The sequence below is a fragment of the Chroicocephalus ridibundus genome, chromosome 3 (genome assembly GCF_963924245.1).
Source record: "Chroicocephalus ridibundus chromosome 3, bChrRid1.1, whole genome shotgun sequence".
Lineage (NCBI taxonomy): Eukaryota > Metazoa > Chordata > Aves > Charadriiformes > Laridae > Chroicocephalus > Chroicocephalus ridibundus.
The window spans coordinates 63,329,305-63,353,448 of record NC_086286.1 but is presented as its reverse complement, the minus strand read 5'-3'; the positions used below and the strand labels follow the sequence as shown (position 1 = coordinate 63,353,448).

General features: G+C 38.1%; 1 protein-coding gene across 6 annotated transcripts in view; it reads left to right on the top strand.

Annotated features, from left to right (window-relative positions):
• The window catches only part of ADGRG6 (adhesion G protein-coupled receptor G6), a 111,889-nt gene that overhangs the window by 44,580 nt on the left and 43,165 nt on the right, over nt 1–24,144 (top strand). For 5 of the 6 annotated variants that reach the window (XM_063329450.1, XM_063329451.1, XM_063329452.1 and 2 more), the window contains exons 4-9: nt 4,000–4,620; nt 9,538–9,606; nt 12,691–12,774; nt 19,906–19,991; nt 21,351–21,403; nt 21,484–21,537. In XM_063329450.1, the coding sequence (XP_063185520.1) occupies nt 4,000–4,620; nt 9,538–9,606; nt 12,691–12,774; nt 19,906–19,991; nt 21,351–21,403; nt 21,484–21,537 (967 nt within the window). The remainder of the gene's footprint in view (nt 1–3,999; nt 4,621–9,537; nt 9,607–12,690; nt 12,775–19,905; nt 19,992–21,350; nt 21,404–21,483; nt 21,538–24,144) is intronic. The other variant, XM_063329454.1, reaches the window with a different exon arrangement.

Sequence of the window (24,144 nt, the reverse complement as noted above, 5' to 3'; positions counted from 1 at the left end):
ACAGATAGCACCATTAAAAAATAAAATAGTTTTGGAAGATAGTTTTAAATTTTGAATATTATTCCCCAGTGTGAATACAGATATCAGTGACCTTCACCAGTGACTTATATTTTAATGTTTCACATATATATTCGTTCAGAAACTCTATGTTAAGGTTTGCTGGATGCCAGGACAGCTGGCTGCATGCATCTAGGGCAAATTATAACTGTATTCTGCTTATTGCCCACAGTTGTGCCATTACATTGGGTTCAGAAGATAGTTACAGGCAAAGATCATAGCAACATTTAACCTGCCAATGGATACAGAAAAGGGGCTTGGTAAAGGGATCATAATGTACTGCTTTCCTTTCAAGTTATAAAAGCATGTAGACTATAGGACATCAATGCACACACACACTGAAATTACGACACATCTGCGTGGCAGATGTCAGTGCTACACTCATCTGTCCTCGCAAAGGGTTCCCAAAGCCATCGCAGAGATTGCACACCCCCTGACTTCAGGTCCCCAATGGAATTTTGAAGCTTCTTTGTCAAGCTGACACCATTGTTACTGCTACGAATATGATACCTGGGCAAAATCATTAATTTCTCCCACAGTGAGCGAAATAGTGCTATGTTAATATTTTCTTTCATTTCTCAGAAATGATCTTAAGTAAATAATAAAATTAAGTAGCTTGTTAAATTTTGAGTTTCACAAAATAATGCAAAGCTGGAAAGTAAAGGGCTGTTCAAAGACGCAGGAATTTGCTATCTAGAAATGGTATTTAAAAATACATTAATGGTACGTCCTAATATACAATAAGTACACAAGAAAAAATATATGCAGGGAAAGACAAATACAAGAGAGTAAGTGAGTTTTGTGAGGATATTAGCTGAGAATAGAACAGCTTTTGTGTGACTGCTCAGTTTTATGTAAGATTGGTTTCAAACTGAGTTTCACAGAGCACATCCTGTTAGCCATAAAAAGTTGGCCGCCCACACAAATATTGGCTTTCCTGGTTGTCACCTCCTGCAACACACCAACAGCAGATGGATGGGCCATATCCTCAGCTGCAGTAAATGAATGCAGCTTTGCTAGTCTTAAGGGAATTACGTCAATTTGCACCAGCTGAAAAGCTGGCATGTTAAATAATTTTCTAGTAATGATTAGCTGTATATCTCCACCAGTGAGTAGATGTCACTCAGTTGCCAAAAGGAGAGGAAGGAGAGCCAACAGACCTCTGTTAGTACAGAAATACTTGAGACAATGTCATATAAAATTAGCACAGTTGCATAGTACTGCAGGAGCCCAGATTAAAAGCATAATTCAGTGTCGTGGTAACAAAAAACTCTCAAACAGGTATTTGGTATGTAAACACTTGCAGACCACATTAAAGTTGATGCATCATCTTCCAGCATCAGTGAAAGGGCAGATGAGAGCAGTGAAGCTAAGAACAGAAGCCGCCACCACTCAAGCACTGAACCGTGCTGAAAAGCTCATCAACTGGCAGAAAAGCAGGTTTCCCTGCAAGGGATTGTAAAATACAGTCTGGGGACTCCTGGCTTGCTTATGTATAAAGGGGTGTATGACATGTGAGACAGTGAGCTGAAAGTATGATAGGGGCTCTAAAAGCAGCAGAGGCAGGCTTCGTGTCATCCCAGCGCTCCCGTAAAAGCCAATGTGTATCTCAGAACAGTGAGCTGCCTGTTGCTGGTTGCCCCTACTGTGTCCGGGTTGCCAAGACTTTTGTACATTTTTCATGAGTAAACAGCAATGTGTCCAAAAAACCCCTGTTCATCATAATCCAGTTATCTTCCTAACAGCAACAATGTAATATCATTCTGAAAGTAGTCTAAACACTTGGTTGAGTATTCCAAGAATATACGTATATTATTCCTCAGAGAATAACCAGTTTCTCCAGTACTAACATCTGAAATTCATCAGTCTGATGACTGGCTGTGCAACAGTAATCAGGAAAGAGATCTGTGCTTAATGTTGATGGCAGGATTCTGTTTTCTCCACATAGACAAAATACTTGTCAGTTTTGTCCTTTCACTGTATGGGGAAGGTGCCAGTGGTTAAATCTGTCAGATGAGTACAGCAAAGTTGAGTAGACTTGTTCAGTACTTGAGGAGTGTCCTCCCTGTTTATTTCGCTTCCTATACTGTTTAAATGTGACCAGATGATCCATAACTCTCGTGACCACCCTAACACAAGCTGGAAAGTGCTCATATGAATGAGCTTTCTTCTTTTTCAAGTCTCGAATCCTTATACTTCTTCTGGAACACTTTCCGTGTTACATAAAGAAGCTTACAGTATAATTAACCCATGAAAAAAAAAATGCCCCTGTTTTCAATGGAGAATTGAACACACGTTCTATCTATAAAATTGTTACAACATACTTTTTCCCTTGGGAAAAAAAAAACAACCCATGAAGTAAATCCAGTAACTAAAAAAACCCAGTATTTTTCTCTCTTCCCTCCCATTCTCCAGTTGCTGGGTTGGTGGATAACGTGCAATGCTTTGTGTTATTTTACTGTGTAATATATTGGTCAAATGATGTCCTTGTGTATATCCAAATATAGGTAGTTTGGAGCTCAGAGCCTTTGCAAGCAGATGGCAAAGGGAAATTGCAATACCACAGACTACACAAAATCTTTATGCCCCATATATCCGTCTCTCTTCCTGAGTGTGGCGTGACAGTCAACCTTCCCTCACATGTCTCACCTTCTCATAGTGAAAGATTTTTATTTCATTCTGAGAAGGAAATAGGTGTATTAATTAACGTACATATTGTGGCATCACTTCAAAATCCCAGTGGAGACTAAGGATTAACTACCGTGGCGGTTATTCTTCAGGTCTAGCAAAAACCAGTTTCATTTCCAGCATATACACTCTGAATATGTGTAGAAGAGGTAGCACACATTTCCTGGAGATGTGGTCTGCCACGGAACTGTAGAACCAGCAGTAACACTGACGGCTGCTGCAATCTAGTGCTTTTGCATGACCGATAACCTGAAACTTCTTTCTGTGTGGAAATTTACTAGAAGAATTTTGCTGCCCTAAATGTGCCAATAAAACTGAGCATATTGACACTCTATTTTGAAAAATAGCGTTCTCCAAAGTAAAGCGAACAGAATTGTCATTAATGTACTCATGGAGAAAAAGCGTATGTCGTGTGATACTGTTTTTCACATTTGGTGACTGCCACTTTGCAAGTGCAAATGAGAATACTTAATAACAATTAGAGACAGAGTAATTCTGTCCGTGCCTAAATACCCTTACGGCTGTGCATATTTGCAAGAGGACTAGCCATTTCTAGATACTTGTGCAAAATCCCAAACTGCTGACCCAAATATTCACAAATAGTAAATGGCTTGGATGTAAGTATTCATGAACATACAATTGCAGCGTTCGACCAGAAGGCTGCTGGAGACAAAGTGAGAAGATGCCTGATGGTTTGCAGAAACCAGTTAGCTGAATTCAGGATCAAAAGTCTTCAGTTTGCCAAGGAATCTAATAGAGGCTTTCTTCTACTGTGGTACTTAAAAGAGCAAGGTCTGAACTTCATTAGTGTAATGCAGTCAAGCGGACAAGTAATTAAAATAATATATCTTAAAAGCAAGTCATACTGTGTTTTTACAAATAACTGTTTTATTCCATTGCCTAATGCATCCTTACTAGATGAATGAGTAGTAATTTCTAGAACGTGATCTGAAGCAGAGTTGGAAGTTAGTAGGTAATGTGTCCTAATATTGCTCCTAATGCAACTTGAGGGGTTGTTAACAGTGTGTAGCGCAGCATTCTCCGTGCCATTGGAAAGGAACTCTGCATATTCTCAGCTGAGTGCACTCCCAAGCCAAATTCCCTTTCGCGTGTGCTATTGGTATTTTACAGTGATAAAAACCACCTGATGAATGTTTGATATAATGAATGTTACTTTAACCCCAGTCTGCCTTTTTTTTTTGTATGATGAAGTTGGGTTTTTTTGTTAATTTATTTATCTGCTCTTGGTTCTAGTCGCCGTGTCTCTGAGGAACCAGAAAGTCATCATTCCCCAGGTTCCCGATGTCGATGCTGTGTCCGTGTCAGAGGCTGTCTCAGTGCCAGAGCTCAGCCAGTTTACACTGTGCTTTGAAGCAACCAAGGGCAGCAGCGATGACAACGATGACTGGAAGGTTTTCTCCTACACTGATGCCTTTTCGAAAGAATCCTTCAGCTTCGGCAAGACCACAAAAGGCCATTTTCTGTCTATCTCAGGCATGCAGTGCATCCTTGAGAATGCGTTGCCCCGAAATGCAGAGTTTTTCACAGGAACTTTTCAACAGCTCTGCGTTGTAGGGGATAGCTTCTCAGCCAGTATAGGTGTATATGCCAAAAACACCTATCATATAGTGTACTGTCCAGATATCTTTGGCAAAGTTGTCCCTGGAAACGGGAGGCTGGTGCTGGGCTCTAACAGCAATGAAGTGAGCTCTCTAAATGGGGACATTTACAACTTCCGCCTCTGGAATTTCACCATGAATGCGCAAACACTGGCCAACCTCAGCTGCGATGTGAAAGGAAACATTGTAGACTGGGAAAATGAATTCTGGAGTATTCCAACTTCAGCACTGAAAGCAGAAAACAATTTGAGTTGTGGTGAGTACGCCTTGCCAAATCTTTTTGCTTATTTTCCCCCCACACTTCTGCATTGTGTTGAACATACGATATACCAGCAGGGAAAAAAAAAGAAAGTTCCTGTGAAAGAAAAACAGCTAGGTCTTACCTTTCTTCGACTTTAGCTCAACTCTTACGTACACAAAGGCTTTGAGAGGGGGTAGAGTTGATTCCCTAAAGGAAAAGAACAAGTACCCTAAGTGTATTGGGTTGCTGCTTGGAATGATCTGCAGATCAAAGTTTTTCCTAACCAGTTTGTTTATCGGGTTTCCACTCATCCAAAAATGGGGATAATGGGCAAGTACTTGCTAGCCTCAAGTAAGATTAGAGTGGTCTCTGGAGAAAAAAACGTGTGTTAACTAACCATTTTAGTAAATGTTTTTGTACCTACCCCTTGGCCCTTCGATTAGCCAGAAGGAGCACTTGCTCGCCTTGTGCTGTGTGCAGAGCCAGCAAAAGCAGTGACAAAACAGCAAAGCATATGAGACAGAAAAGTAGGAGAAAAGGTTAGAGGAGGCAGACAGGGAGAAGAGTTTTAGATTAAAATCATGGGGTTTTATCTTCCTGATGGTATGTTATCTGTCCTTCTTTTAATTGGTAATTTCTCAAGGTCTTTATCCCTGTAGATTACTCCAGAAGATAAATTTCAATACTTTGTCCAGCCTGTTTTCCTTTCATGGCTCAGACCCTTTATTCTCATAAGTGTCCAGGTGTAATTTTTAAATATGTATAAGTTATTACAGCTGGTTCACAATTTTCTACCGGAACAGTTTTTTCCAGATGAAAAAAACAATCAAACCTGAAAAATCTTTGTCACTTTGTCACCAGTATTATTATTTCTTTTTTTAAAAAAGAATGTTTTGGTTAGTAACAACTTTAGAGATATTTTGATAATTATAAAATGCGTATCGCAAAATCTGAATCATGGCCAGCAGTAGTCTATACATGCACATATGAAGCCTGTGAAAATCAACTGCCATCAAACTCTATGTCCACAGAGTCTGAGCCCTCCTATTGTAGCAAACACACATTTGTTTAAAAAAACCCCCACAACCCAAAAAGTTAAAGTAAACAGTAACAAATATTGGCTCTTTCTGAACCACATGGGGTCTTTTCATATCTAATGTTGTCCTCTCCAGTTTTGCATTCTTGCTTCTCTGACACCTTACGACTTATTAGTTTTAACATAGTTTAGATAGTGTCAATATAAGCATCTCCTGACAGAGCATCTGTCAGCGCTCTGAGAATCTTTAGCTCAAACCAGAAGCTGGCATCATTAAGGTGTGCTAGTTTCTGTATCCGATAGCTCATGAGGGATTAAGGTGGCTAAAAAAACCATTTTGCTTGCGTTAGTTTAGTCAAACCAAAACATGAAGTACTCATTCACAGCAAGACTCACTGGGGCAGCTCTCAGCATGCCTCTGCTAAAAAAATTTAAGCAACACCTCTATAAAAACATGAGCAACTAGGTGCCTTTACCCAGAACAAAGAAAAAGCTGATCTAAACATTGACCGTGACTGATGAAGGCGTTCTGGACAAAAAAAAAGTTGTTGCTTTTCCATCAGTATGAAATGATCTGGTAGGAAATAACTTCTCAGAAAATCTTACTTCTCTTACAACATTATACAGTGAAGACTACAACACCACTTTTAATAAACAACCTACCAAGACCTCTGTAAGTGTTGCAGTCTCATTTAATTTTGACTGGAGTACTGGTCTTGTCCTTCTTTCTGTTAAGGACTGCACAGTCCTGTGACACAAATGTAATATCACGGCTGTGGTCATAGAAGCAATACACTGTTTTTCATTCCACAGCCTTATTCCTTGGATGTCATTGTTCATCAGTTTCCTTACAGCAGAACGTTATTTTAGGAAGCGTATATTAGCATTTATATGTTAGGCCCAGGTGTCTATACAAGCCGCTTTAAATGTATCCATATATAAGTCTTGTTATTTCCTCCAACTAAGCCTGTGAGAAAACTAACTCACTAGTCAGTCTTTTTCTTTTGAAGATGTTAAATCACTGCCTATGATACAGGCTTTCCTGAACCAGAGTATTTCCTAAAAGAAAATACTGGGTGCAGTGCCATTTCAAAAACGGTTACTAGTCCCAGAGATGGAATTGTTAGAATTTTCTTCCTTTCGTCTTCTTGAATAAAAGCCTTCATTGTAAAACCAGCCTTCAACAGGAGAGTTGATGAGTCAGGCTATCAACCATGAATAAACCACTGACAGTGAGGAGATGACTGTAAATGATTAGGCTTCATTTAGCAGCAATGGAAGGATTTATGCAGAAAAGAGGTTTTTGCACAGCTCCAATAATGCTTCCCCAGGAAGCGGCATGTAACTTGAAAAAAAACCAAACCAAGCATTTAGCAGTGATCTCAACATATCTGTGCCTGAACAGTGCTTACATTTTTCAAGGGGTATTATTTTCATAGTTTTTTCAGACAAAGCTTTTACAAGTAAATTTACAGAGCATAAAAACACTGGCAAATTGTTCCAGATAATCTTTTCATCGTTTTACCTTCTCCTAGTTTATTCCTTAGACTAATGTTTTCACAGCTGTGCAATCATGGTGGGGTGTTTCTGGAAGACTTGACAGAATTCTGTTTTTATTGCTGTACCTTTGCATGGCTTGCATTTAAAGGTATATGTACACAGCTTGGGTATCTGGACTAATTTTAAAACAAGTAGCCTAGGTAACGATAGCGGTGTCACACCACCAATTCAGAGCTCAGTGCGGTTGAACTGAGGAGCATTTAATCAACTTCTGGTGCTGATTTTGGAGCCTGCATTGGCTACACCCATAGGAAGATATGATCTACTCCGTTTAAGGGTAATATGGCTGCACGGCTGTCCGTGCTTGCAATTGCATTTACTTCATGTACACTTCCTATGAGTTCTTCATTCCCAAAAAACAGAGGAATTCTTAATTTCGCTGTCACATTGAACTCAGGGTGGGATCTGTCTGCCTTAGGCAGCTGAGTGGTGTTTCAGGCTGGGCTAATTGCCCTCAGTGCTGTTTATAAATAGTGGAATGGAAAAGGCTGTTCCAAAGGTCAGTGCATCTCGTACTGGAGAAGACGTGTCAGTGAAGTCAGAAGTTTTTGCTGTAGGAGTGCCTGTTTCTGTCCACTGACTATAAAGAAAGCCTAGCGTGACGAGCAGATACGGATGTCTGAGTTTTAGGTACCTGAAGTTGGTGAGATATATCACACGAAGTGTCCATGATACAGGTCCATATCTGCTGTTCATATTGCTGCCCGTGCCACTTGACTTCATGAAGTAGCCTATGCCAAGTGTCCGTTTGCATCCAAATCATTATTTTTTCTTTAGTGGACACTGAGGGAAAGTCTAGGCTGGACAGAATTCAACCCAATTAAAAATTAAAAAAGCTTATTGAATATATTCACTGAAAATGTTCCTCTAAAGTATACAGTCTTCTGACTTAAGTGTTTTGTAAAGCTGGATTGTTTTTTTTTTTTAGTTTCACCAAATCAAATCATGACCTTTTTTTTAGTTTCACCAAATCAAATCATGACCTTTTTTTAAAATCTCACTGCAGAAAATATGAAGGTCCACAGATTTTCCAAGCCAACTTTCATGTGATCTTTCCATGATACAGAACCAAGAGGAGATAACTTACAGCAGGTTTTGATATTGGCTGTTTAATATTAGCAAATATATTTTTTTGGGAAAAAAAAAAAATCTCCTGCAGGAGGTAGTATGTTAACTTAGAACATCCTTCCTGGAGTTCATAGGAAGTGTACCAAGGAAGTGAATTTTCCTGTATGCCTTAACCTATTGGGGGGGGGGATGGAGGGACGGACAGGACACACAAAAAAAACCCCAACCAAACAAAAAAACCAATCCTGAACTTTAAAATTTGTTGAGGATCACATGTTCTAAATTCTGCCCTATTTTTGTCGGCAGCACATGCAATGGTATCCGTGGCGTGACACGATTTCTGGGTCGAGGCGCCATGCTCCGGCTGCTCTTGCATCACAGGAAATGTTTCCCTAGTTATCTTTACGAGCTGCTGGGTGGTGGCCCTTTAATTTTATGGAAGGATACAATGTTTCACGAGAGAGCCTCATTGAATCAATATGGTTCTGAAGTCCAAAAGCAAAAGCCAGAAGGGCACCCCTCCCAGGAGGTTCAGGTTACGCCGTGCTCTATGGCCCCGTTATTTTCAGTCCAGTGTATCTGCAGCTGAACCACTGAGATACGCAAAGTGTAATTATTGCAGTTTCAGCAGTTCCTTTTCTGTAGCCATTCTTATATGGCCTGGTTTTGTCTCCAGATCATCAAAGTCCGCGCATGTTGTTATGAATAATTCAGTAGAGATACAGACTTATAACATTATCTGCCTATAAATCATGCATACCAGAATATTAATCACGCCCACGCCCTGGGCAGAGGAACAAGTTTAATCACCTTTAATCTGGCTGGTGTCTGTCACAGGCAGATTACTCAGAAGTGTGTGGTGGGCAACCTGTGCTACAGCCGCGGAGCGTGGCTGCTTCTAAGGCACGCGTTATTACTCATGAAGATTGCATAAATCCTATGGCCATACTGACCCCTCTGCTTCAAGCCGTTTCACAGAGTACATGCAAGCTGCATTCATGTAATGCGATGTTATTTAGTGAAAGCTAAGAAAACCGAGGGAGGGTACATAAGTGACTGTAACTTGCAAGTCAGCAGGCTTTTCACGGATCCCTCAGCCGTAACAGAAAATGAAAACACATAAGTCTTACAGGCAAATGATGGTATCTGGTTTGCCACTGAGAGAAATTAGAAAAAGGACTGTGTCACTGCAGGATATGTTTTGAGACATGATAGTTTTACGCCCAGTAGCCAAACCTTTCTAATTATTTTACTTTCTTTTTCTAAAGGCTCATACCTAATTCCCTCTTCCACAATTGAACCAACCAGTTGTGCAAACCTGGGAAGCCTTTGCCAAGGTAAGAAACCCAGGTCATTTTCACAGTTTCATCTTTGTGAAACCTTTATTTTCCTTGGGGTTTTTATTCCATTTCTTTTTTATTATTGTTTCTAAAAGGGTGAACTGCAATATAAAATAGCAAGGAAAGGAATTCTTTAGTCTCATCAAGTGTGTGGGTGTCCTGTACGTACAATATGTGGAAAAAATGTGATCACTCCCTTGATAATACATTTACCAAATAGTCTCCATTATATCAAAACTGAATTAATTGACTGCTTTCATTTCTTTCTCCATCTCTTTTCCTCCTGCACATTTTGACAGTAAAATATTAACCAGGATAAGAAGTAGGTACATCTGTTAATAAAAAATGAGTAGATGTAAATAAAGGAAGTGACTCTTGGAAGGCTAAATACTTTGGAATTAGCAGGTAAAAATCAAACTACAAAATCCAGCAGCTATTAGTTACTGAAACATTTGTTACAGCATGTAGTGATGGTTTAATAATGTAAAAATCACCACATGTAAGTATTCATTAGGTGTCTTTAAAGGTCAGCTCAGCTGAATGCAAGGAATAGGTGAGCCCTAAAAATTTCCATGCCATGTAAATTGTTGAATGTGCAAGGACAGTTAATTTGTTCTGCTCTGCTGAGGGGCTGAAGTTCTATAAAAATGCTTGACATGAACAGCATCAGCCCATTTCTACAATACCTTCATGAATACCGACCTGCTAATGAGGTGGCATGCTATGTTAAACTTTAATCACAGCAGCAACTGCACCAAAAATAACGTCTAACTCTGTGACCCTTTTTAGGCTGAATGGTGAAAGGAGATAGGAGAGAATAAAATATAAAAAGGGGGGGAGGAAGTCTCAGAACTCTTTTCAAAACTGACATTTACAAGTAAATCAGATTTAGCTTAAAAATAAAAAAGAAAATGCACTCTGCTTGGGAAACAAGTAAGAGAACTATGTCAGTCTTCAGTGTACTTCTCCCAGATTTACTGTAGTAAATTTGGTTCAGGTTCTTGGATCATATTGTACTGGTCTCCACAGGGGAAGGAAATGTCAGTTGTGTCCATAATCAAATTTCAAACAGTAATTTTTAGGTATCACATTCACAAAGCACAATATGATCTAAATACTGCTACTTGAATAGCTTAGGTAAAGGTGACAGCAGCAGTTACTCTGTATTAGTCTTTTTATATGTAAAGTGTAATGCAGCCACCATATAAAGAACTTCGTGTATTCTCTTGGAAGCAGTCTGAGCATTTTCCTCCATCAAAATGGTATGGTGTGAAAGGAGAGAGAATATCTTTCATTAGGCCAGCTAATACGGCTGCAGAAATGCACACACTTTCAGTGAAACAAACCTGCATTTCTAAAAGCCTCATCCTTTTTTCCAGCTTTATTAACTTGTCTAGTAGAAGATAGTGCCTCTAATAAAAGATGCTACCTTTCAAACTTGCCTCTCTTAACTTCTTAGACCATCGCATCTTCAATAAACACTATGAGTACTTTCTCAAAGGTAATACTCTTTCCTTCTCTGAAAACTGTTTGGTAAAGCGTCACTGGTGTTCTGTGTGTGTCACTTTGGAAGTGGCAGATCGGATTTACCCTGTTCTTCATCATCATCATTATTGTTGTAATAATGAAACTCATAAAAAGATGTCTGTCTCTCTATTTCTGTCAGCACTGCAGACTTATTTCAAGCTGAGAGGCCAGTTTGGATTCCTTTTTTGTTTGTTTGTTGTGTGTTGTGCAATAGCACCAGTAACAAAGTTTGTGGATGCCAGATTATGTCAGCTACAGTCTGGTTAAAGAGACATTTTCTCCTTTATGCTTAGCAAATATTTTCATTCGTTGGAAGATGCCTCCTTTAACAGTGTTGGCTGGAAGGTACAATCAGTAAGAAGCCTTATAACTTCTTTCTCAGGCAATATAGCCCTGAAGTTACATGGAAGAAGAGCTTTTTTGTGTTATAGAGCATCACTTTATATACTCACTTTCCCAGTTAGAACTTGTTTGCTGCAGTGTCCAGCTCTTCCTTCTCTTTCCCTAAGTTTCTTGTTTCACTGAAATCTGAACATGAACCTGCTCCCTAAGCTGACACCTAAGTTTATGACTTTCAGACTCAAAAAGTCAGCTAAAACAACCTCACAAAAAATCAAAAGTGCAACATCTTGCCTAAAATACTGTTGTTTAACCTTTCCAGGTTGGTTCTTAGTCAAAATCTGCAAAAGCCATGTAACACTGTGAGATAATACTGCACCAACCTTCAGATTTTAAAAAGAGTTTTCAGGAAAAAAGAAATCTGTCAGTGAGTGGATTTGCATTCCCTGGGAGTTACTAGCTAAAACTAAATTATTTTCCAAACTATTATTTGAAAATTTAATGGCATGATCTTTGAATTCCTTTAGCATGTATACCCTCCCAGTTCTCTGAGGGGGAAATTTACAGTTTTGGCTCCTCACTCAGATTTTGAAAAGTGTTCTAGCTGGTTCTCCCAGGAAACATTTGCCAGGGTTGTGTGGGGTGACTCCTGTTAGTGTCAGTGGGAACAGTACGGCTGAGATCCTACATGAAGCTTTCAAAATGTATATTCCACTTCAATTATTCCAAGTCTGATTTCAATTCTCTTTATTGTATGGAGTTCAATGGAGTTAATTGGATCCTTACATGTGCGTTTTAGTTTCGCATTTGTTTGTCATCTTCAGTCCCTGAGTAGGGACAATTATTCTTTTCACAAGCAATATTCTAAGTGCATGCGTCTTAGAACTCATAAGATCTATTTTCTGGTCTTTGCACAGCTGTTTGGATCTGAAGCTCTCATAAGAGGATTTTGAGTTTATGAAAGCAGTACAGGGCTGATCTTGCAAACCTTACACTGGCAAAACTCCCACTGAAGTCAGTGAAAGTGCAAGATTGGGACCTCAGTTCAAATCCATTCATCACTTTGTGCCGAAAAAATAATGTGTTTATTTAACATTTATGGCATTGTGTGTAGATGGTTTCATTTTACATTGTCATGCGTTGTTCCCATTTTGTCTTACCTTATTAACATTCATATTTCATTCAAGTTCACCTCTTTCTCATCTTTATTACCAGCTACTGTAAATGCTACTACTCCTACACCACCCACTGTCACCACTAACATGCCCGATACTAATAGAAACGATAAGCCAAACAATGGTAAGAAATCCTGTGTTACATTTTTCCTTGTACTGTGTCTAGAACAAATTTATTGTATTTTAAGGTGTGTTTTTCATCGTATCATAATGTCAAGGGTCATGTCTCAGTTCTGATCTCATTTACACTGAAATAAATCTGAAGAAACTTCACAGGACCACGTAAGAGGGGTGTAAATGAGAACAGAACGAAACTCAGTGTTTATTTATATCATGTTTACCTGGCTCTTGTATGAAAGGGACTCACTTTGTGCCACCCGTTTTATTTACCCATGCAAAGAATTAGGGGAGAGAGAGGGATTTTAAAAAAGGGTCCGAGAAGAACCATGCTATTGAAATGTTTTAAGGCCGCAGGTTATGAGGCATTGTGTAGCTCCCACTTGTGCAGCCAGGGTGGTAGGATGCTGGGATTGTCTGTTCCTCACAAGTCAGGCGCAGGAGCCAAATGGAATCGTTCCTATGGAGCAAAGCCACTTCCACTGAGTCAACAGGAATCTTTCCACTGACTTCAAGAAGAGCTGGATCAGACTTTACTAGGGAAAATGTTGACAGTATCAGATATCGTTTACTTTTCATTTAGAAAGATTAAGGGAAAAAATAAGGTAGTAAATGAGCCTATTATTAGCACAGGAAAAAAAGCAGGGATTTCTTTTGAGGTTTTCTCAAATTCTATGATATCACTGTCTCCTAGAGACTGAGCATCATTTTGTGAGGTGTTGCTGAAATATTCATTAGTTTGTTAAAGATAGTTGTTAAACATTATTAACAACACAAAGATAGATTTCTGCAATTTTCAACTGAGGCTTAAGGGTATTTTTTGTAAAGATTTGTTTTTTCAGTGTGCTCCACAGAAATAAATTAGAATCTGGGAGGTTTTTGTGGGTTGTTTTGTTTTGTTTTGTTTTGTTCGGTTTTTCCCAAATGCATCAATTTTTACTGTAGGATTTAGAATTCTTGGAGTATTTTTTCTCTTGGCAGACCATTTCTTATACATTAGCAACCAGGCAGTACAGCAGACAATTTGAAAGAATTTATCTGAATTCAGCCTTTTTGGATTATTTACTAAGCAGTAGAATTAAAAAGAAAATATTGAAAAATTCTTCAAAATCGTGCTTTTTTGTTTTTGTGGAGCCACTCACTCTGTGTTCTCCATGAGCAGTTCACTCTGATTTTTGTAACTACAGAGGAGATGAATGCCTTATTAATGTTAGTATGAATAAAAACTGGACAATTAAGTCCTCTCTTTGGCTTTGAAACTCCCAAGAGAAAGTAGAAAGACTAAGAAAAATAAGCCAAATTCATTTAGAGTAGAAGTAAATTAAACTTTCACTCAGCTAACTGGTGTCATTTCCCACACTTGGTAAAGTTGATTTTTGCACCAAGAGCAGACAGCCAAGAACAGACAGTGAAGTTGCATAAATTTTCTTTAATCCATTAACTATATGGCTTACTACACACAGACCTGCAGGAATTCAGACTTCCTGCTACGGTTATCTTCAGAACGAAGAGAAATTCACCTGAATCCTCACATTCGCATCTACAGAAGCAGCAAGAATCTAAGATAGAAGGGGTCAAAACCATAGGGATTATCTCAACCCCAATTATTTGGCCAGTGAAACAAAGGCCTCTTCGTTTCAGTAAAAACTCAGCAGATGAGAAACCAGAGAGAAAAAACACACACAGCTTGTTTCTTCCAACTATGTCCACATCAGCTGTTTCTGAGGACACCAGCAATTATACCTTGGCTGTTTTTACAGAAAAAATCAGCCTAGATAATACTGCGATGAATCAGTTACCGAATGAAAATATTTTGAATTATTCTAGAAGTTCATTTCGTGGCACTTCTGATGCAGCAGATGCTGTTACAGAGCCTTCCGTGAATGCAGCAGTTCCTCTTCTTCAAAGCAGAAGTCCAAATGCAGAGCTAGCACGGACTTTGGCAGATGGGCTGGATCATTCTGATTCTGAGTCAGCGTTCCGCTCTCCCGTTAGCAGCAGCAGCACTGCTTACGAACACAAAAAAGAAACTGTGTGGATTTCATCCTCCAACAGCGGCACAACCAATGTCATACATATAAGTAGCGTCTTGGAGCCTGTGACTTGGTGGAGTGAGACTGTACTTCATCATCAGACCACCTCTGACATTCAAGAAGACAGACATCATTCTCTTTCTAGCTTATCTGTATCACTTATGGAGGAGAAATCATCATTTCAAAAAAGCAGTCTAGATTCGCTAGACTTTGCACCTGAAAATTTTTACCTGGAAATGACAGAAGGCAATGCTGATAGGAAAATTTTTTCTATGTTAGCAGCAAACAGTGAATTTCAGTTCAGAAAATCTACACATATTAAGGAAGATCACTCAGGAGGCATTACTGATTCACCACCTGTGGAGACTCCACATGCAAACCCAACAACTTTTTTTCAAAACATGAAAAAAACATACACAAAACTTATGCCTGACATCCAACTGACAAATTCAGTCCTAGGAGACAGTAGAGAATTACTAACATTTTCAGCACTTCTGTTAGGAACAGGCTGGACAAGCTCAGCATTTAAGCGTGTTGCAATGACCCTGCCTGTTTATCAACAATCGTCAACTGACATCTATTTGGAAAGTGGCAGCATATTTATATCTAATACCGATTACTGGTCTCATTATTTAAAACATTCAGTATATTTTCAAAAGCCAAGTGAGACCCTTAGAAAAGAAGTATTGGAGAAAAATTTAGATGCATTTCATGACAGTAATGAAAATGAAGAGCCATCTTTTTCCATATTAGATCCGGAGTACATGAATAGAGTTGACAACCACTGGGACTCAGGGTACTTTGATTTTACAACAAAATATGTAGATATTTCCCCTTCTTTAACAGCAAGTTACTGGACTGTTTCCTATCATGTGAAAGAGGCATCTCAGGTGTTTTCTGGGGAGCCATCAGAAAATTGGTGGCTCTCATTTAATAAACTGCTTTCTTCCCCAACAGAGAGATTGCCATCCATCAGTTTATCTACTAAATCTGACAGTATCTCTGAAGAAACATCTGCCATTAAATTATTAGGTCACAGGGCTGAAGAAATGAACTTTAGTCATGCATCAGCTTTGGAAGCACAGATCTTTAGTTCATTTATTCTGGGCCTTTCAAAGAAAATTTCAGAAAGTAATGGCAGGACAATGTTGCAGTCAGCAGTGAACTTTGCAAACCTAACCATGACTTCAAACAGTGATTTTTATTTTGATTTTCCTTTCCCTTCCCTGGAAGCACCTTTGAGTCAACCCTCTGTACAGGTACAGGTAAGTCCCTTTGATAAGGTACTTGAAAACTCCACAGAATATTTGATATTTGATAGTTTGCATATGCAAACTGGAACTGATATAATAAGTGATGAAACCAACACAGCCTTCCTCAACAATAGGCAGCAGCTTGTTTCTATCCTTCCAACACATTCAGGAACCCAGCCTTCGTGTTCAAGGGATAGCCAAGCCGCTTTCTTGGCAGTTAAGAGTTTGATAAACAGTACAAGAACACATGGATCACCACAGTCTCAAAGTCTTTCAGTGAATGATGCTGTAACAAACACCATCGATAAAGCAAGAAGTAAAGTTCAAATAGATGCAGGTGTTTTTTTAAAAAACATCTGTTCAATGAGTTCTGACTTCCTTCCAATGACATTGTCTTTGGAATTAAGGCACCTTCTTCATTCAAACTCAAAATTCAGAGTCAGTGTACCTCCTAACATCTATGCCACACCTCCACTCCCACAAAGTTTTCAGGATCATCTTGATACAATTTCTCCAAGCCTGATCCCTCAGTGGGATGTAGCAGAGTTAAGCTTGCCAACAGTAACACCAAGAAGTCATCTAACTGTTTTAGAACAAAACTCTGTTGAAAATCAAGGGGAGAGCCTGAGATACTCTCTATGGGCAGTAGAACAAAAAATCATTACTGATAATGAAGACATAAGGAATTCTGCTGTTCTGACACCAACAAACATATTGAGGCTTTCCCAATGGGATTCAGAAGGGGAGGGGCCTGGATCCTTTACCAAGCACAGGGAAGGAATGTCTTCTCTGAATATTGTTAGTACTCATGCCTTGGATTTTGAAAATGCTGATTATGGACATTTTGCAAATCTCTCTTCTATTTTCGAGTCATCAAGAACTGCAATAATGAATGATGCGATACCTTTGCCATCTTCATACAGTGGACTTATTATAGAGCACAAAGAGACCATCTTGAAGGGCAGTCTGACAACACCTGCAGCAGCAATCCATCACTCTTTCATGCAGTCCCAAATGCCAGTTTCTTCTGTAACGTACCATCAGTCATCAGTTTCGGCACATGTTCATTCCTTGGCCAATTTGCCATCTGGGACAAGGCAAAATACCACCCTTTATCCACCACTGAATCAACTTACTAGCTCTCCTACAGTCTCTTTATCTTGTTTGTGTTACTCCTTCACTGAGCTGGGCTGCCTGTGTCCACCTGAGGTCAACTACAGTATGTCAAGTCATCAAGTTAGATGTAGAAAAAAAAATAGATCATCTTATCTATTAGATATTTAATTGGTAGACTGAACATAGAAGTAGCTGGCTTTCATCCTTTAGATATAGATCCATTTAGCATATGAAAAGATTTTGGAATAGTAATTTAATTACAGTAGAAGGGAATTTGTAACATCGTAGTGATAGTAAATGTCATTAATGTGTGATTTCTAATTTTTGTGTACTTCTCTAAGAGAGCTCTCATGAGACTGTGAGGATAATATATTGGTCTGCCATGTATTTTATATATTTTTATGCTATTTTATTGTTTGAGACTGGATGAATGTTTCTCACTTATGTTATTCGTATATTTTTGAGGATTTAACTTTCAAAAAACAAAGATTTTCCAAAAGAAACTTTTGGATAATTTGCCTAATGGAATTGAAAAAAAAAACCCCAACCTTATCCGGGTATTTCATTGATCATTATAATTGTGTAGTTGGTGGTGGGTGTGGGAAGAATTGTTTTTCCAAATCCTTTTTTCAAATTATCTTTGGCTAGTTTTCATCAATTTTCTGCCCATAACAATATTTTTTTTTCATTCAGCATTTTGAGGTGGGATTTCCACTGTTTAATTTGGATAGTGAGAAATCATTTTTAGTTTTTGCAATCTGCCACTGCAGTCTCCTGAGAGTGTTTAAAAATGTAGATTAGTTCTTTGTTCTTGTTCTTTTTTTGCCTCATTAAAACATGCTTTGGGTCACCATCTGGCGGAGATCTTGAAGCTGTTGACTAGTTTATAGTTACTATGTTTGATTTTAAAAATACTTTGCATATTCCTATATTAAGGTAATTTTGTCCATATACATAATTATATAAATGAGATTATAATTATATATATGATTATATATGAATGTGTAAGAATATATATAATGCACACTTTCTGTATGTGTGTATCTGTATAGCACATATAAAAGGTACATTATACATATAAAATTGAATATATGTATATACAGAGATATATACATATAAATGAGATCCAAGTCTTGCAAGTATTTAAACTTGCCCAAAGTCCAGTTTCTACTTTCAAAGACTTATTTTTTCTCTTTTTTATTTGAAACTGTCACAGTAATAATAACAAACTAAAAAGTATTTTCAGATTAAACTGCACACCAGTTTTGTGTGCCTGCTGAGTTAAGGGAGGAAAAAAAAGAAAATAAATCAAAAAGCAAGCAAGTTCATTCTACCCATATCTAAAATTTAATCATAGCTTACCAAAGAAGATAACTGGTAAACCATCACCCTGCAAGAAATTGATTCTTTAGTATTTTATTACAGAGGGATTTTCATAATAATCTTGGTGATCATATGACCAATTCCGTAATGAAAAGAAAGAACACTACTCAAACGAGCTCATGGATAGGATAATAACCAATATATACAATTAAATTGGAAAATACTGACTTCAAATTTTTTTCCAGATACTTTTATTTCAAGCTCTTGTGAAAGGATTATCTAGTCGTAATATGATGAAATTTGCTTCACCAAGAATAAAAGGACTTTTATTCAGGCTAAGAAAGATAGAGCAGTTCCTTTACAATCAAGAGACAGAAAGGGATTTCTGTATAAATGTTGTCATGTCCTGTTCTGTCTTATGTAGTCTCTGTAAGATTTACGTAAGATTTATATAAATACATGTATCCGTGATCAAGACTCACGCTCCATTTGGTAACAGCCCTGAACCAAGCAATGCCACATGTGCGGATACATGCAAGTGATTTGATCCAGAAGCTTTTAAACCTCCCCCGCATCCTGGGAAATTTTATCCAACTGGAGCGTACAGAATTTTTCATAGCTTAGTGAAAAAAAATTCGACTTGTGAAAAGCAGAGGTTTTTAACACAAAGTGTAACTACGAGATGATTTGATGTTATTTATTAGATGTGAAACCTTGTAATGCTGCCTACGAACTCAGGAGCTTAAAGAGAATTTATATTTACCCGGTGCCATTTCAAAACATTTTTACCAAAATTAATTTTGTAAAGCTAATGTGGGTTCTTCTACTCTCTGGCCATCACCAGAGAGAGAGCAAAGACTGTACTGTGAAAACAGGGGCTGGATATTCCTTCTCCCATCTAATTCTGTCCTCAGTTATCTTGTTACTTTCAATTGATGAGCCTTACCTGCGCTCACAAAGTTTTAAGTCTAATCTGCAGCGGCTGAATTATGGATCATAACAATATGACTGAAAGGAAAATTTATACAAGTTACAGACTTTAATAATTATGATTATTTTTTAAATTCATGACACTTTCATGATCCTGATTTTACACAGCATGTTAAAGGCATATGCAAAATACTACCCATACGTACATTGTTTGTGAGTTTCCATGTCACATTTCAGGTGTCTCCAAAAATATGGAGGGGGTGGGAATTTTTGTCTAATTCAACAGGACTAGCAAGAATGCTAGTCGAGACTAGCCCACAGGGCTTGTTCACTCCAAATTTGTATAATGCCAACAAGAACTTGAGGTGTCCTTGTATCTGGAGCTCAGCCCAATCTTTATATTCATCATGAAACTAAAGTCTCATTATTAAAAATGTAAATTTGCTCAGTTTCTAACATTATAATGCTGTTTTTAATGGACAGGTGGGCTATTCTACAGGATATCTATAACTGTCTTTAGTTCCAACTCCAACTCAGTGTCAAAAGTACATGAAGTGGTTGCAGAATGGGTAAGTTAAGTTTTCTTTCCTGTGTGATTGCTTATATGAATCTGCCCCAATGATGTTACCAATCTGAAAAGAAAAAAAAAAGAGAGAATATAAAATAAATTCTTAAATTAATATATGTTCTCTGAAGATCATTCTATTAATGAATTCAGATCTAGCTGGGGCTGTTAGGCACGATGGATAAAATTTTGTAATGTCTCCACTATACTAGCCACCTTCTTAAGAAATGTAGATACTAGTTGAGATATTTTGGAAAGTATGGAGAAATCAGCATTGTCCACTGAAAGAGGTAGATGTCTAAATTCCAACATCACCATACAGAGCAAAATTTTTCTCACCAGATGCTAACGTGGTTTTGAAGTTATATTGTGATAGCAATAATAATAATAAAAAAAAAATAAGCAGTGTTCATTTGTATGAAGCAATACATTTTTCCAATTTACCCTGATATTCTCTACTTCAGAAGTCTTCTGCCATAAGTTGTTGGGGTTTCTAGTAGCCCCTGGTTTTAAAACACATTTTAGGAGATATAAGCTCCTTTCTGGGCCCTCTGGGTGAAGAATTCTTGAAGTTCCTGCCTTTGAAAGTTCCTCCTGTCTGAATACAGAAAATTCTGACCTTTTTGATAGTTCAGGTAGTGGCACTCACACAATCTGTAAGTAATCTTTATACCAACTACTTACATGAAAATATGATGTCATAAATATATTTGTTTTTCTTTCAATAAACCTAGAGACTTTCAGATTTCAGAAGCTAAGGAAACCACCTGTAGTCATCTACAAACCAGAAATGCAGCCATCCACACCTGCCAAGGTTGTTCTCTTAGCAGCAGTAGCCAGGCGAAGTACGTAGATGCCTGAGCCAAAGAATCGAGAGAGGTGTCACTTGGCCCTAGCAGAGTTTGCAAAAGGGTCTCCCAGGGGGAAAACTGAGTAGCCGTTGCCCATTCAGAATAAACAGTACAAATAACATCATAGGTTCATAGACTTTGAGGTGAAAATTGACCCTGTTGTTTTGCTAGTAAGTCTTTTCTAATGGAAGTGTTTCTGAGAATTTAAGATGAGGAAGAGATGGAGAAAAGGAAAAGTTTGGCATCCTGTACACTCACCTATTCACTGTGTCGTGACCTTATAGAGATTTCCTTCTGTCAGTAAAAAAGCCCATATCTCTCACTACCAGTTTTACATCTATATAACAATCACCTCACTGAAATGGGAAGGTGTTCTCTTTGCTTTGAAAAATTGAAGGGGATTTGTCAAGGGGGAGAAAGGTGAAATTATTCTATATCTTAAGCAACAAAGAACTCCAAAGAACAAGAACACATCTCACCATTCATGTGCTCAATGTCTTCCTGTTTTTCAGCTAAACCGCACTTTCCAGAACTGGAATTACACTGTGTATGTGGTCAATATCAGGTAAATGAAGGGGGAAGATGTTTATGCTATGTTCCTTTTGAGAATTATCCCACCCTAATTAATGTTTATTTCTCTCATAGCATCCACCCTGGCTCCATAAAAGAAGGAGCAAGAGCAAAAAGAAGTATTAAAAGGTAACATTTTAAAGAGTTTTTCTTGATAGAGGCAACAGCTGCTATTACAAGTAGCTTTACAACAGGCTTTATTGTCTATTATTGGATTCAGAATTCATTGTCTATTATTGGGTATACGCTGCCAGTCTGTAAATATTAGACTGCTGGCAAGCTGAGTGCTCTGGATGTGCTCAGAAACCTAATACTGATTATCGTGTTTGTTTTCACTTAAAACCTACCAAGCTTTAAACCTCAACGGATCATTTTTTCAGAGTTCAGGTTTCGTCCATCACAAAACTGAATAGACATATCACGTATATGTGGTATAGTACACCCGGCTTTCTTTAGCAACAAGCTTTGGTACACTGGTATCTATCCACTGTCACTGTATTTATTCTCTTGAACCAGAGCCTTTTGAGTTAACAGACATCTTACTAGATGCAAAAAACTGAAAAATCATGCTAGAATTGAAAGCCAAGCTAGTGTGAGTTAAACTATTTACCATATGCTCTCATTTCCTGACTTCTGCTGGGCTCGGAGGGACTGGAGTTGGGATGGCTTCAAAGGCAGCCAAAGAAAGTTAGATGGGTCACACCCCCTGAAAATTGGGCCTCAGGGGATTTCTTTGAAAGCAGCAGCATGATTTCTGAGGTTTATGTGGGGAGGGAGTGAATCTTAGGACCAAATTAAGGAGAGGAAACCAAAACATAATTAGTCTTGTGAGGAAGGGGCAACAAGTGAGTATGGGATGTATCTGTTTGCAGTGTAGGCAAAAGTCCTGTAGGAAAGGACTTTGCTGACTCCTGAGAACTACCATGATAACAGCTGGGCTTTTTAATTTCAGAGATAGCCCAATATTCCCAATTTACCCTCAGGAAGTAGTTACTGGTGCTTCCAGTTTTCTACAGAGTTTACCTAAATGTGAAAAGATTTGTAAATGGTACTATCTCCTTCCCACACACCCACAGCAGAAAGACAGCTTTTATGGGCAAAACCATTTAACTGGTGTAGTGTAAACTCAGTCTCTGAATGGACTATTTTGCTGCTTGACCTACATTTATAGTAGGGTGTAGTGATGTGGGTGGGATTCTTTTTCACACTTCTAAATGATACAGTTATGCCAGAAAAACCTTTTAAGTGGAGACCTTGCCTTGGGTCTTACTAACAACCCAAGACTGCTGAGGAATGTAAAGCTTTCCCCATCCTTATTCCTGTCTCTTTTACGTGACTAGCAGCCCAGTTTGTCTGCCTCTGTTCTCTCCTAGTCTGCACACCTGATTTCTTCTCATCTCACCTTCCCACTATCCTGTCCTCTGGATTTTGTTTCTTCTCCCTGGTCTGTAAAAAAAAGGAGTTGAAGAGGGAGAAATTATTCCAGTAATTCCCTTTCCCTGACATATGTCACTGTTATGGGGAAGTTACTCCATTCCTATTTACTTTGCTCATCATATGTAATTTCAGAGGCAATGGAATTACGTATTCATAAAAAGCCATAAAGGTTTTCAAGGGAGGCCTGGTCTAATGAGAAACTATTCTTCTCATGGGCTGTAGTGCACTTTATGTCAAGGCCAAATGGCATTTTATCATCATTCTGAATAATTTAGTATAAATACTAATCATGTCTCATAAAATGTTATTGTTCTCCAAATAATCAGGATCGTTATGCTGTGCATGTTTTCTTAGAAAAAGAAAAAAAAAGAGAAGTTAAGATTCTGCCCAACCTAGCAACCCAGTTGGAGTAACATGGGGATAATTAAAAATTTAATTGAGCTACGTGATATGTGACTAACAAAAATTACACTTTTTACACATCGTGTATGCACATTTACATGTATCAAAATACGTATACATGAGATTTTTTTTGCTGTTTTTTCCTGTATTTTTCATGTCTTCCATATATTTTCATGCATTTCACAGGAGAAACTTTTGAGAAAAGTTGGCGTTCTTCCAGCTTTAGGTCTTCTGAGTATATGTCTACTGTTGTACATTGCTTCCCTTCTGAAACAAAGGAAAGATCAATTTCCCTGTAGTCTTCAGTGTTCTTGGGTTTAGTCACTAGGTTTCCAGTTCTTTGCGGTTCACACAGCTGTTTCTAGATTTTACAAGGAAGAAGCCTGTTGAATTTCTGAAGATCCAGAAAGTAACCCCTGGGTTTTTTCTACTACTTCCCAATCATTGCTTTCAAGATACTTTGTTAGATTTTCCACTTTCCTGAATTTGTCCTGGATAGGATTCTAAGGAAATCCCACAAGACATGAAAGTAACATTTTGGGGTATAAAAAATTGGCAGGTTACAGGTTGGACGTTTTTAATCCCCGATGGAAGGAAAGTTAATTTCTCACTACTAAAAAATATGAGAAAGATCCACTGAAATGTTATAGATGAGTTCTTTTATGTAACTTGCTCACAGTGTGATTTCGTACAGTTTCTATTAATTAAATATTCCTATAAATTATTTCTGTGAATAGTTGTCCAAAGATTTTCTTATTTCTCCATTTTGAATAGTCAAGAATAAGTCTCTTGCAGCTTTAGACATTCCACTATTTCCCTTAGTTATTGTGGTATTTCTTTCATTTACCTTCATGTTTATCTGAACAGAATTTCACTCCACAGTTAAAATTTAAGACC